The following is a 15,341-nucleotide window of genomic DNA, read 5'->3' as shown; positions in this document are numbered from 1 at the left end:
TTATTCTCTGACAGAAATCTGTCAGACTTCCCATGAAACTCCAAGTAAAACATCTTCATAGGGAAAAGTTGGCTGTAAAAAACAAAGAAAACCCCCAAAAAAACCAGCTTCACATTGAGCAATAATGTGAAGCGACAAACTATGAAGAGTTTGAGGAGCTTCTCTTACAGTGTTTTTTTTTCTTTTTACTAAGTTTCGTCTTCTGTAACCCGTCAACATATTTACCAATATAGATATTTAACAGCAATATAATACATAAATCCTCTTTCAACAGCAGGAATGTAGTCATACAAAAATGTGCAAATATTTGCTCATGGACACACGATCACAACGTCAAGTAAAAACACATCCTTCGGATCCAATGAACGTCTTTTTTTTTGTTTTTTGTTTTTTGAGTCAGTTAAAAACACTTTTGTTCCGCAGCAAAGAGCATAGTACACATGTATGACGTCGTCCCTCCATTGCAGAAGGTCACTTCCACCTCAAATGTGCCACATAACCCATCATCACTGAAGGCTCCTACACACTGTGCCGTTCAAGCAGTTTCAGAAGTTCATAAGCTATTACACTGTGCGGCGTGGAGTTTATAAACTGTAAGACGGTAAGTTTAACTGCACGACGTCGCCCTTCACCGAATTAGAGGTGACAAACTTCAATATTCAGCAACAACATGATCCTGTACGTTATTTATGTTCGCTACCGGTGCTTTCTGGAAATAAAGGAAGCCGACACAGAATATATGTGCACGGAATCTGGACATGGTTAAAAAAAAAAAAAACAACCTTTTACCTCATGGGGGGAATCTGCAAAATACAGTTTTTAGGGCTGCACAATATAGTGCAAAATTTTGCATTATTGTGTGACAATTGCACAATTTACATATTGCAAAGCATCGAACTGTGATAAATAATGTTTCAATACACTGCGCATGCATGAACATATATCTGGCCAATCACGTGGGAGTCGACTGTGACACAAGTCAACTTTCCAAATCGCAGATTTTTAAAAGCAACGATCAAAGACATCGCCACGATCTCCCCGTCGTTCGTCTTGAGACGGCCGAACTCGCAGGGCGTGCAGCCGCCTGAGGAGATGAGTGTGTGTGTGTGTGTGTGTGTTTTGTTTTTTTCCCAGCCCGTGCGTTCGGGAGCTTCGTGAGTCGTGTTAGTCTGGCAGGTTTCAGAGGCGATTAAGACTCGGAGTGGTTGGTGTCCTGTGAGGGAGACCTCAGCGACGGCAGGCGGTCTGCTGCCTTGGCTCTTTCCGCCAAGAACTTGTCAAACTCTGCAGAGGAAAATGTAGAATTCGCTTCGTCAGACACGACAAAAATGAAAATTAAATTGACATAAATTCCAGAGAAAAGGTGAGAAGGATTTAAGTTTTATCTCGGGGCCATCCATTCAGATTTCACTGAAAAATTTATTATTTCCGTCAACATTTCTAGTCTAGTCCCTAAAAAACAAAGACAAAAATCAGGAATTCTTTTGAATTTTAAGTTTTTTTGGGGATAAAACCAAAATTTCTAATATTGTGAGACGGTTTAATTTTCAATTTGATGATTTATCCACAAAAATGTGTCACCATAAAACAAGAAGCTTATAGTTAATTCAGTACAAATTAAATTCTAAAGTTAAGTCATAAAAGACAATCATTTCAATAAGAAGGAAAAAAAGATCTTCACCTTCACTGGTTACACCGTCGGCGTCCTCGAAGTCGTCATACTGTGACACAAACAACATTATTTCACTTTACAGTGTTTGGGAATGAAATAGAATTTAATAAAAAAAAACACCATTTGAGGATGATTACATTTGATTTTAGCAATAAAATATTAGAGCTTACTTAATCTAGATGTTCAAATTTCATTTACATTATTATTATCGTACCAACTTCCCTATATATATATATATGATAAGAACAAGCATTTAGAATAACACATATATGGTAATATAATAATAATAAATCTATTGCTATTATTGACAGTTTGCGGAGTTCTTTCACATGAGTTTTTGTTTAGTTTTTCGTCTGAAAGTCTGTCATTCTTAAACTTTCTTTATAATTAAACTCATCCTGACAAGTTGCAGCTCAGTTTTCTCTCATTCACACCAACTGTAAATATAATAGCTTTTTAACAAGCAAAAGAAAGAATAACACTTATTTCAAATAGAATTCTCATCTGCTTTTATTATTTTAATCTTTGTACTTTTTCTGACAAGTCTTGATATTTTCAATTAAATACTGTACATATTTAAGGAGTTCCTCCATGTACCACTAGAGGGGGCTCAAGTACCACCAGACCTGTCATGTGTTTATTCATTTCTATTGGAAATACATCTCCACAATTAATAGTATTTCATATTTTGGAGTACGGGAGTAAAGAGACAGTTTGTGTAAATCGGAAGTGTCACACTGAGGTTAGTTCAGATGTTGCAGATGTTTTATATGTTGGTAACGACACTCTCTAATCTCTACAGGAGATGATGCAGAAGCGCACCCGAACAACTAATTCTGACGAGTTTCAAGAGTATAAGACGGTTCAAAAGCTTCTTGGTGTAAACTAAAAATCTGAGAACAACAGACATTGGTAGTTCAAAGTGATCAAATTGGCAGAGCAAAGTTCCGAAACGAAGCCCGACGCGCAAACGAACACGAGCAGTTGAGTAGTCCAACTACTGACCTCGTCTTCCAACGCCAGCCACTTCTCGATATCGTCCATGACGTTGGACTGATTGATGGGAATCTGAGGGAGGAGGCAGAGCTGCTCAACGAGAAGTCCGGGAAAAGTCCAGAAACACCACGGCGAGTCAAAGACCAAACATTAATTCAGGCAGAATTCAGGGAGGATGAAATGGAACGTGGGGAAATAAAAAAAAACCAAACATAGTCATGCTCTAAAAGGCTCCTACTCACTGTGCAACTATAGCAGCCTTATCAGTTCATCAGCTGCTTCACGGTGCAATGTGGATTTTTTTTTTTTTTTTTTTTAATTCAGTAGGAAAGCACAATGTCTCTCCCTCGACTCATACTTTAATACAGAAAGAGCCAGAAAATATCATCTTTATAAACTATGTGGCCGATCACTTCCACCACAAGCATATATCAGATGAATGGCTTCTAATTCTATGTAAATCTTCATTAAATTTTTCACTTCAGACACCATCTGCATCTTTTTACATTAATTATGTTCAAATATTGATGATCTACTTTTATATATACAGAAATATATGTGGTAGCAGTAGATTCATGTCCCTGATTCTAATCAGTGTTTAAATAACACAATTGAACACAAATTATGTTTAAAAAATTATGTTTAAAACTTCAGAACAACCTTCATTAAAGCAGAGCACACACAAAGTGAAATATCTTCATATAATTACATTAAAACATCACTCATGTGTTGTAGCAGCAATAATAACGGCTAATAATGCAGCAGCGGCCAATAACTTGAGAACATTTGACCAATAATGAAATAATCTGTTACCAGCTGTTAATGCAGACCTTCTTATGGATCATTACATTATCAGCTGCATTTCTCACATTTTAAAAGGATTTTTTAAAATTATGAATCAATTAAATAATAATGTAATAATATATTACACAAGTTTTGGTTAGCTAGTACTGGGAAGTTATTATGTCATTGACTTTATTATTATAAATAATTGGGATTAATTGCACTTTTCTCATTTAAAATGTCGTCCTTTCAATTTCAGGGAAACACACTTCCATCACAGATATCACACAGTGTGTAGGCGCCTTAATGCTCCAGAACTGGCATGCAAACCATCGATTTTCACCCAAACAAACCACCTAAAAAGAAAAAAAGAAATAATCCAAACAGAAGCAGACCAGAGCAAAAAGAAACCCGCCGATCAAATAAAGAGACGGAGGAATGCGGGGAGGGTGAGTTGACTGAACAGCCAGGAGACACTCGGACCCACCATTCCCCTTTTTATCATCCAATCTAACTTTGGCGAGGAGTTGTGGGACGAGGCCGGGCTCTCGTCCTTCACGTGCCGACGGTTACGTTCAGAGAGAAAACAGTTAGTGGGACAAAGCGTCAGATCTCTACACGTGTCCAAGTGTTAGTCGCGCTCACACAAAACCCTCAGAGTCACTTCAGCGCCACCCCAATCAAAAAAATACAAAAAGAATAAGAAATGAAAGGAGGATTCTGTTAAAGCCTGGCAAGAAGTGATTTGATCCTGGCAGCCGGATTGATCTTGTTTAAAAGCGGAAAGGAGATGAATTACCGTTCCAGTGTTTCGCACTCTGTCCTGAGCTGGAGCCAGACCGACCACCTCGCTGGCGTCGCTGAAACACAAACACCGGCGAGTCGTTGGCGTATTACGCAACATGGAAAAAAACCCCAAACAAAACCAAAACAAAACTGGCTCACGTCGCTGGATTAGCAGGAATTAAGCTACAAAACAAAGATCTTAACAGCTTAAGGTGTCTGGAAGAGTTGCACGGCTGTGTAATTCACACTTCACTGCAGTGAACTGAAATTCATGGCGCTGAACCTGTTTTCTCGATACAAAATTCAAACTGTACAGAAAATCAATTTCACAATTTTAGCAGTTTTAATCATTTTAAATACTTCATCCATCCAACTTATTTATTCACTATAATTATAACTATCTAACCAAATGTTACATGTAATTTTTTCCTGTTTGGTTGAGCTATAATTTCAGTTTTCTCACAGCTTTCGTATGAAAATTTGCATGCATTTCCTCACGTTTTTTCACACGCCTGAAATGAATTGATAAAAAATAATTAAAATTATTAACTTCATCTATTGACTGAGGGGAGGAATTTCACTTTTCTTTCTTTTGCTTTAGCCAACACTATTTGAAATACTTGCACCATTTCAGCAAAATCTTTCATCTGTTTATCAATTGTTTTGTTTTTTTTCCCTCATACTGCCCGGTGGTACCTGTTAAAACAGTTTCAGGAACATTCCCAACTATTTCATGTGCTTATTCATGAGTTTCATGAATAAGCGCATGAAAACTTTGATGAAATATTTCAAATATTTCTTCTATTTGGTTTCTCTGAATCCATTTTCTCTTCATACCTTTTTCACAGCTGTTTAATCACATGCAGCTAAATATTCTAGCACGTTTCTATCGTGAAGATATGAAACCGAGGCAGTTTAAACTCAACAATCAATGGTGTCATTTTGAATAAACACAAAAAACGTGCGTTTACCTTGTTTTGTGTTGGGCCGAGACGTTGATTTGCTGTGATAACGTGTCGTCGGATTCGCTTGTACCTGCAGGAAGAACGACGACACATAAGATGCATTTAAAAAAAAAAAAGAAAAAAAAGAAAAAGGACATGCATTTGCGGGACGAGCGGCGGAGCCAGATATGTGGGGCTGTACGAAATCTGCCGAGTCATTTCAAACAGTGCAGGACTCACTGAGCCTCGCCATCTGACTGGACAGACTGTCGGGTTTGGACAGGCTGAGCGAGCTGTCGCTCGTGCCCAGCGTGAGCCCCGGCGGGCCGCCGGTGTCGCCCCTCGGGTCCAGGTCTGCCAGGTTGACGTAGGCGTGATCCTGAAAGCGACAAAGTCCAGAGACTCCCCGGGTTAAAAGCTCCTCGACGCCGCGACTGGTCGTGAGGTTCTAATCAAATCAAGAGCGGGGGCCGTTACCTTCGGTGCCGCGCTTTGACCGTTTGTCAACCGTCTCTCAAACCTGAAATAAAAAAAAAGAAGAAGAAATGATTCATCTAATCATCTTTGTATTAGGTTGATGCCATCGTAACATAACGACGTAGCGACCTTTGGTAGCGCGTGAAAGCCGTGTTCATTTCGTCGTTCGTTGCCAGTAACTCCTCGATGAGCTTCTCCTCGCTGAGCTTGGGGACGATCTTCACTATCCTGTCTTGCATTTCCTTACAAACTGTGTATAACTGCTAATGACACAACCAGACAGAGAATGTGTGGGTGGGGGTGGGGTGGGGTGGGGTGGGGGGGGGTTGAGGGGGGCCAGATGCAACACGACATGTATAAAGGACCAGATCAGTTAAGGGTTAAGTTGGCGTCGCTCGCCGCGGGGAGAAGGGGAAGCGAGTTCGCTTGCGGACGAGAAGCACGCGTCTTATAATTGAGGTATTGATTTTCGGTTTTTACCTCCAGCAGCTCCATGTCTGCTTGTTTTACCGTCACTGGATCCAGCTGACTCATCATGTCTGACATCATGGTGAGGTTGCTCCGCACCGCCCCCAGCTCCGTCTTCAGCATTTTCACCTGGAACGTCAACAGCGGCGAGCGTCGGGCCAGGTAAATATTTGTTTTAGGAAAAAAAAAAAGAGAGAGAAAAAAAAAAAAAAAGGACTACGATAACCACAAGTGTAAGAACGGCTGGAAGAAACACCCCAACATGCAGGAGGACCGGTTTCTAGACCGTGAAGTTGAAGAAGTGGAGCTTTTAATCCCATCACCTGGCTGGGAGTCAAGGCACTGCTTCCCTCGAGCGCCATTTTTAACTGAGAGGTCTGAGGCGAGATAAGCGGTGGTTTGGAAGACAGACGAGTAGCGACAGCAAGCCCGTTCCCAGGCGCAGCCTGACAAGGCGAAGGCGGAGGGAAAGGGACCAGAGAGAGAGAGAGAAAGGAAGAAAGAAAAACGATGACCAAAACGATGACAGGAGGCACACGGGTGTTAGCATGACGGCGCGCGGCGTGGCGCCGCACCTTTTTCGGGGCTTGAGCTGGCGTGTAACCATCCAGCTCAGTCATGGGGAATTCCAGGCCTTTCCTGCGCAGGTCTTCGTACACCGACACCACACCCGTCAGGTCGGGCGAGCTGCGGAACGCGTCGGCCCACGCCTTGACGGGAGAGAAAGCCGTAAAAAAATAAATAAATTACTGCTCAATGCCCGAGGGCGAGGGCGGCGGCGACGCCCGGCGACGCCCGACGGGCTGCCGTATCCACCTGGACGATGCTGAGCACCCTGTCGTGCAGGACCAACGGAGGGTTGTTCCTCGGGATGATGGACCGGACCAGGACGCCCTCGATGAAGTCCCGCGTCGTCACCAGGACGTGGAGGCGGTAGCCGCAGTTCTTCACCGACGTCTCCAGGACCTACAAAACCCCCAGAGGAAGCGGCGGGTGCTGAGAGGTAATGAGAGACGTGGCGTCTCCTGCGCTCATGTGTTTACCCAAAGAACTGACTGAGGCGGGGACGAGGGGACAGAAGGACAAACCCATCGAGGCATCGCTCTAATGTCAACACAGTCCAGCCGGCGTTGTGCCTTGTTATCAGGTAAATATTACGTTTGGCTGCAAAGGATGTTCAAAAACTGATCACAGTGCGCATGACATTGGGTTCCCGGGGGGGGGGGGCAGCCGGATCTCAACTTGTAATGGTAGTATGACATAATATAGTGGCTGTATTTCTTTTTATTTTGTCATTTGCCCATTTATTTATCTTTTCTCCCGAATGCAAATTTTTTTAGACAATTAAAATACCCTTATTATTTTTATTTCCCCTTTCTCTTTTTGCAATGTGATACAATGGGCAGCGTTGCCAGATCAGATTGACAGTTTCCAGCCCAATCACATCGTAGAACTCCCCCATTCCAATAAAAACCAGCCCAAACCACAAAGTCGCACCAGCCCAGTGTCAATTTATTGAGCGTCCCCAAGCATATATTCCTCACATTATATTACATAATAACCCCCATAACCAAACACTTCTGCTGCGCGGCACTCAAGAGGAGTTTAGGACGACGACGTCCGGCTTCTTCCATCTTCAGCACTTTGAAAACTGCAATTCATGCTTTTATTACAGCTCGGCTCGATGCACTTTATGTTGGGAGTCAGCAAGAGGAAACAGAAAACTCCCGTCCTGGCTTCCTGCTCCGTCGCTCAGGTCGGCTGATCAGCTGCTCATTTTTAAAACTCACCTTAAAATCCCCCCCCCCCCCCCCCCCCCTTTTTTCCCCCCCTCTTAAATTATTGGCTTTTAATCCAGCTTGAGACTCCGCGCCGGGTTTTTATTGTTGCCATTTTACTGTATTTGTTTCGCGTTTCATGTCTTTTTTACGTTTTTTTGTGCAGCGTTCCGTCTCGGCTGTGGTTGTCTTCAAAGTGATTTCTGGTGTCGGCTCGTTGTTGGCCAAAGCCGCCTCGACGTTATCCTGCAAAATACTTTTGCTAATCTTGGAAATCAAATTTTTCTCGAGGCAGTGAAGCCGCCTTAAATCACTTCGATCCCTCCATTGTGCTTCGCCGTGGTTTCGTGATGGTATGCGTCTTGAAACAACTCGAGTTGAGTCTTCTTTCAACAACTAAAATGGTTTCGATTCAGCAGAGACGTTCAGGAGGTGAGCTCAGAGAGTCCTGCTCTGTTATTTTCAAACTCACGTTATTCAACCCGCATTGTGTCTTTGGAGTTTACTTGGCCGGGTTCCCACTTTTAGGGAGACTTGTGCCGAAGCACTGAATAGTTCTAATTTGTGTATTGGGGGGGGGGGGGGGGGGGGGGGGGGGGGGCTGGTGAATACCTTCAGTCTTGTTGCACCATTCAGTCAAATGCAAATGTACTATTCTTTATCTGAGGCTTCTAGAGATCTCGTCACTTCAATTTGCAGCAGATTCGGAAAAGCTCGAACGATTTTATGGCTCAAAGTAGCGCAACACAAAACTCTAATCTGCTCTGAGTAATTGATTTTCAGGTTTTTCAACTCCTGTCTACAATGAACTGAAGTCATCAGTTTGAGTACTCACTTAATTTTTTTTTTTAACAGCTTTGTCAATGTTTCTTAATGTTTATTAAATAAGGATAATTAATAGTATCAATGCTCTTTGAGATTCCAAATAATAATACCCTCGATCTTTGTGGATGAAATCTTAACCAGAAACGAACGAGCTGCACTTTTCCTTGATGTGTTTGTGCTTCAGACACCAGGTATGATGTAACGTTGAAATACTGAAGTGAAATATGACACAATGTGGACAGACGGGCTTGATGTGTTCACATGCATAGTGCATGGAAACATAATTTATCACAGATCAGATAGTCTTTAACCCAACAATTGCTCCAAAACAACAACAACAACAACACGAATTTCAGTAGAAAGGCACTGGGTAAAAGCATTTGGGGCAAACAACACTCACAGTAAGTGCCAGCATAACCTCCTTGAAGTTCTTGTTTCCCACAATCCTTTTCTTAATGGCCCTGACGGCATCTCTGGGCCTGTAATCAGAGAATGTTCAGCCGTGAAACATCCAGAGGACCGGCTTGTTCTCGACGTCGACAGATAACACAAACACACATGCATGAACACACACACACACACCCTTCCTCCGAGCCGTTGATCATGTCACAGATTTCCATGTTCAGCTCCCAGTCGTCCGACGGTAAACTGGCGCTGGTCGCACGCTCTGTGAAAAGTAGAAAAAAAATGTAATGTAATAGTATTGACTAACATCAAACTGGATATTATTTCTAATTAATAGACATTCGTAGTTGGTTTTAAACGCCTTTATTTTGCCACATCACAAAAAAGACTTGCATGAAATATCAGACCTCGTAGTGGCGACAACACACTGTATATTCAAATTACAATCATGTGGTATCCTGCAGGGATTGATTATAGGATTCTTAATTTGTCAAAAAATTAAGTCTATGGGTCAATAGAAGGAAGACAGTATGGTGTAGTTGTTAGTACTCTTTTGCCCCATAGTAATGACTCATTAAAATCTGAGCTTTTTTTTTTTCCTCCAGTTGATTCTGTGTCTTTTAAAGTTCAAAAAGCAGATTCATTGCTGTCTGTGATTGTCCATCTCTCGGTGTTGGCCCTGTGATGGATTAGAGACGCGTCCATGGTGTAACCTGCGTTCAACCACACTAAGCTTGGGTCTGCTACAACATCCTGCAGATTTCCTAATAGAGAGTGACTACATGGTGGTACAGTCCTGCTTTAAGTCAGCCGTTCTATATGGAGTTTGCCAGATGGTCCTGTCCGTGCACGTTCTGTTTTTTCCTTCCCAGGTATTTTGTTTTTTCAATCATGGTTCAAATAGTTGAAATGTACTACAATGACATTAGAAAGTGTCCTGGTCAAGCATGTGGGAATCAATCTGTGGACAATGTCACCAGATGATGTGAAACATCCTGAATTTATCAGAGTGTGTACAACACTATTAAAAACGCAGTTTGCCGCTGGGACGCTGCCTCCTAATTAAAATCATTGGATTCATAGATTGTAATGGCGCTCAATTCCCATCAGTCAATGAAAACACAATGGGCCATCACTCGCGCGTCCAATTTGGGTCAGGAGGACGTCTGCCACTTCACGTCCCGCCCACAGTTAAACTGACGCGCCGCGCAGCCAATCAGAGCGCGCGGCTCGGCCCCTCTGGCCCCGCCCCCGCTGACTCATTGCGCGAGGCACGCGTCAATCAAACCCGCAAAGCCGTCGTTCTTTTCGGCAGCGTTGATGAAATTAAAGACTTATTTATACCGATGCGTCGCATTATGGAGGCGATAACGTCCATGATAGCGACTCCACGACAATGTGTGGCTGACAGGCGGGGCCGCAGGAGGACGACAGTCGCGGTAAACCGTCTCGAGGCGTTACGAGGTTTGAGATAAAAAAGAAAAAAAAAAGAAATGCGCTCACCGACGAGCTGTCCCACCGGCGTGCTGAACGGATTCCCCATTAAAAACTCCATGACGAGGGAGAACAGAAGGTCCCGGGCCGAGCCGAGCCGAGCCGTGCGGTGCGGTGCGCCTCACGCAGAGTAGACTGCCGCACAGTGCCGCTGTCTATGCGGCTGCGGCTGCGGGTCAGCACACCAAGTGGGCCACCAGTTGAACTGCGTCATGTTTTAAAGGGAACGCGGCCCGCAAGTGAGCCCAGCTGTGTGCAGGCTGCAGGGGAGGGCGCCACCTGCAGGTGAGTTTTTATCTCCGCGCGCACATCGCTCAGGTCAGGGGGTCAAACTCATTTCAGTTCAGCAGCCACATTCAGTTTGATCTTATTTATTGAGGTCTAAAACCAAAACAGGCATCTCAAGGCACTTAAAAAAATATATATATTTTTTTTATATAAAAAAACCCCAAATCATTTGAGCAAGGGTCTGCAGAACCAGACTTTCTGCTGTTGAGGGGATAGAAAGAGAGAAAAGGATAGTAAAGACACATGGTGCAACAAGCAACAGATCGTGACTGAAAGTGAGAAAGGAGAGATTTGTCTCAGCAGTGTAAACCCGTAGCAGCCTCCCCACAAAATGGTCCAGGGTGACCTGGATCAGCACTAACTGTACGCTTTATTAAATAGAAATGTTTTAGGATTGGTCTTAAAGTAATACTCTATGAGTAATCTTTAAATAACCACAACTAATACTGCTTTTTTGGGGGTTTTTATTTAAAGAAATAACATTTAATGCATATCTTAATGCATATCAAGTAATAAAAGGGCTATTTCAAAATAACGCCATGTTTAATACCATCTGCTGCAAAGTACAGTGAAAAGCCAAACTGGCATGCTATTTTCTGTTTGTTTTGCTATTAAATATACAACAAATGACTTGTTTTTCCTCATTTTTAAAATGCTAAGTCCAAAGCAGTTTTCATAATAAATGAGATTGACACATTGACATCTTCCATGCTGGTAATGAAAATAACCAACAGTCACTGTGTTACCAAAGAGCTTGTGTGTTCGGGTTAGGGTTAGGAGTTAGGTAATGGGAGGGGTATGGTAATGTCTGCCTTTCTTGATTTTTGCAGTTGTCCATCTGAAGTCATGATTTACCCTAAAAACTCTGCCCCGTGTGAGGGTTGAACTCACGACCTTCAGATTATGAGACTGACGCGCTGCCTGCTGCGCCAACGAGGCTTCGAAAGCTTCACATTGTGAGATCGTTGAGTTTTCACAATAAAGCCCTTCGTTATAAAAGCAACAGTGCCACGGCTATTGTTTTTATCAATTGTCATTTTAAGCCTCGTTGGCGCAGCAGGCAGCGCGTCAGTCTCATAATCTGAAGGTCGTGAGTTCAACCCTCACACGGGGCACAGCTTTTAGGGTAAATCATGACAACCTGCCGATGGACAATTGAAACTTCTCATGCAACCATCTGGGAGTTTTTAGTGTTTTGATCCCAGGTATTCTTTTTCATCAGTTGTGGTCTCCCTCAAAACTATTCAAGTTATACTGCACGAGTGTTCATTAAAAACCCTGTTGTACTATTGTTGGCAACACAGTGGCTCTCTTTTCCTACATGGGAAATATCAAGAATTGACTGTAATGAAATTATGAAGTCAATTGACGATCTTTGACATGTTTCCTCCTCATGACCGTGACCCTGACAAAAGGTGGCTGAGTTGAGGTCTGGCCTGAGAAGCTTAACATTAAGAGCTCGACAAGAAGCTGTTTTAGGGCGTTAGCAATGTTCCTATTGTTTAATGTGTAGTGAATTCCATTTGACAGATATTTGACTCACAATCTGCCTCACAATCACAATTTGCCCTAAAAGCTGTGCCCCGTGTGAGGGTTGAACTCACGACCTTCAGATTATGAGACTGACGCGCTGCCTGCTGCGCCAACGAGGCTTCGAAAGCTGCTCATTGTGAGGTCGTTGAGTTTTCACAATAAGGCTTTTCACAGTAAAAAAACAATTGTTTAACAATAAGCCATTCTCTGATCCATGACATCAATAGAATCTGACTGAATGACACTGACTGGACACCAGTACTTTTGTAGAAACGGGGGCCAGAGACACGTTTGCAATTGTGGGATGAGCGATGAAGCTGGGCGTGGAGAATCTGCAGAATGTTGCCTTTGGTGCAAGTCAGTCGACATGGTGCAGTTAGTTTAGCACGAACAGCACAACTGAACCCACAGAATGTTCTGTGGGGTTGAGCTCCTCAGTTTATCGCATCTGAATAGAAGACTTTTCCTTTCATATGTGGCTCAAATTCAAAAGGACACATTAAAAGCAAACGTAAAATCAACCTGAAAACCTGCCGACCAATAAGCATTATTACAGCGATATGAATATATATGGAGAGACTTTATCCTTGAAGTGAAAACACAGAATAAACAACGTCCACTTGCATTTGTGACTATTCGTGAAACAAGCCAGACACAAGCTAAAGTTGGATAAAGTGATATAGAAATTGATTAAAAGGACATTACATGTTTATCAATGTGGAATTATGAGGAAAAGGAAGAAAGCAGATGTTACCAACCATGCTCACGTGTGAAATTAAGGTTTAATATAGGAGTAATTTGTCTTTGATGAAGCAGGATTCAAAATTTAGTCGCATTGAATGCGGATTTTCAGCACTTGTTCCAGCTGCTTGTGCTCGTCTCTGCCACATGGCGGTGCTGTTTGTTTGGCTCACACTTTTCTGCATCGGCTCTTGTCGAAGCAGTTTGGTTTGAGAAGTATGCACTGATTTATTTCAGTGCTTCATTGCCTATGGTTTGCAGCACAGGATCAAGGAATATACTAAGTAGCAGTAGCTCTTAAAAAAAACTAAGACCAACTAATTCAAGCTAATTTAAATGACCAGAAAGCAGAAAGAACTTCCTGCTTTCGGTCCTCCGATAACAACCGATAATCAGAAGTGGGTTACACATTTTTAACTCGAGTATTATCAAAAACAAACAATTTTTGTTTGTATAAAAAAAACTGCCAAATATTATCTTAGAAAAAGAGACAAAGAAGAAAAAAACAATTCCTCTGCCATAGAATCTACATGAATCCTCTCAAACTGGTAGTAAAATATATAAATGATGAGTAATGATTTTTCTTCTATAGCAAACCTGTGGTAACAAGAGTTTAAAAAAAAGCCTCTTTTGAAGCAAACAAACGCTTTGAGTGTAAATACGAAAGGAGGGAAGGTGTTGATTTCCAGGAAACAAATTCACTGGGTCCTCACAGAAATGTCAGTCTTGGGTGTCAATGGCTGTGATGGGAATGTGTGACTCACATATGGTGACTCATGGCACAACGGGGATAATAGTTTTTACTCTGGGTTCACACCGGTGGACCAACGCAGCTCCGCTCATTAAAGACAAAGAAAGTGCATCAACACTGAACCATTTCTCCATTACAGAACTTATGTAATTTATATTATTTTCCAATAAAACTGGGTAATATCAGAACTATAATTAGAGTAGAAGTTTGCTGGTTTGAACCCTCTCCTTGGTGGATTGGCTGGTTTCTACAAAAGTACTGGTGTCCAGTCAGTGTCATTCAGTCAGATTCTATTGATGTCATGGATCAGAGAATGGCTTATTGTGAAACAATTGTTTTTTTTACTGTGAAAAGCCTTATTGTGAAAACTCAACAACCTCACAATGAGCAGCTTTCGAAGCCTCGTTGGCGCAGCAGGCAGCGCGTCAGTCTCATAATCTGAAGGTCGTGAGTTCAATCCTCACACGGGGCAAAGGTTTTAAGGTAAATCATGACAATCTGCCAATGTGATTGACAAGTCAAACTTGAGTTCCAGCCTCACACGGGGCAGAGTTCTTATGGCAAAATCGTGATTTATAAAGATGAGTCTAATCTCCCAACGAGGCTTCAAACGATGCATGAAAACAATAGTACAACAGGGCTTTTAATGAACACTCATGCAGTATAACTTCAATAGTTTTGAGGGAGACAAGACAAAACAAACCACAACTGACGAAAAAGAATACCTGGGATCAAAACACTGTTCTCTTGGTTTGCAGCTTCATACGACTGTTGATCTTTCGCCGTGGCACTGTTGCTTTTATCACGAAGGGCTTCATTGTGAAAACTCAACGACCTCACAATGAGAAGCTTTCGAAGCCTCGTTGGCGCAGTAGGCAGCGCGTCAGTCTCATAATCTGAAGGTCGTGAGTTCAACCCTCACACGGGGCAAAGCTTTTAGGGTAAATCATGACAACGTGCTGATTGAAACTTCTCATGCAACCATTTGGGAGTTTTGACAAAAATCTGGAGAAGCAGTCTCCAGATTAATACTAATGAAATTATGAAAGGTCAAGTGACGATGTTTCCTCCTCATCACAAAAAGTGGCTGAGTTGAGGTCTGGCCTGAGAACCTTCACATTAAGAGCTCGACAAGAAGCTGTTTTAGGGCGTTAGCAATGTTCCTATTGTTTAATGTGTAGTGAATTCCATTTGACAGATATTTGACTCACAATCTGCCTCACAATCACAATTTGCCCTAAAAGCTGTGCCCCGTGTGAGAGTTGAACTCACGACCTTCAGATTATGAGACTGACGCGCTGCCTGCTGCGCCAACGAGGCTTCGAAATTAATCATTGTGAGGTCGTTGAGTTTCCACAATAAAGCCCTTTGTGATAAAAGCAACAGTGACCAACAGTCGT

General features: G+C 42.4%; 1 protein-coding gene across 2 annotated transcripts; it reads right to left on the bottom strand.

Moving 5' to 3' along the window:
* tom1 (target of myb1 membrane trafficking protein) lies at positions 1 to 10,795 on the bottom strand. Of its 2 annotated transcripts, XM_080511666.1 has the most exons (15): positions 10,638 to 10,795; positions 9,312 to 9,396; positions 9,130 to 9,208; positions 6,943 to 7,092; positions 6,702 to 6,836; positions 6,450 to 6,572; positions 6,139 to 6,255; positions 5,788 to 5,921; positions 5,659 to 5,701; positions 5,422 to 5,560; positions 5,209 to 5,272; positions 4,251 to 4,311; positions 2,678 to 2,740; positions 1,682 to 1,721; positions 1 to 1,284 (listed from the first exon to the last, which is right to left on the bottom strand). In XM_080511666.1, the coding sequence occupies exons 1-15, from the start codon at positions 10,687 to 10,689 to the stop codon at positions 1,190 to 1,192; spliced, it is 1,380 nt and encodes a 459-aa protein (XP_080367792.1). In that variant the 5' UTR covers positions 10,690 to 10,795; the 3' UTR covers positions 1 to 1,189. The 2 variants fall into 2 exon arrangements, with proteins under 2 accessions (XP_080367792.1, XP_080367793.1); XM_080511667.1 differs by lacking the exon at positions 6,450 to 6,572.
* Between the last annotated feature and the right edge of the window lie 4,546 nt (positions 10,796 to 15,341).

The sequence above is a fragment of the Blennius ocellaris genome (genome assembly GCF_963422515.1).
Source record: "Blennius ocellaris genome assembly, chromosome: 16".
In the NCBI taxonomy this organism is placed as follows: domain Eukaryota; kingdom Metazoa; phylum Chordata; class Actinopteri; order Blenniiformes; family Blenniidae; genus Blennius; species Blennius ocellaris.
The sequence above is the reverse complement of the archived record's forward strand: the minus strand, read 5'-3'. Positions and strand labels throughout refer to the sequence as shown.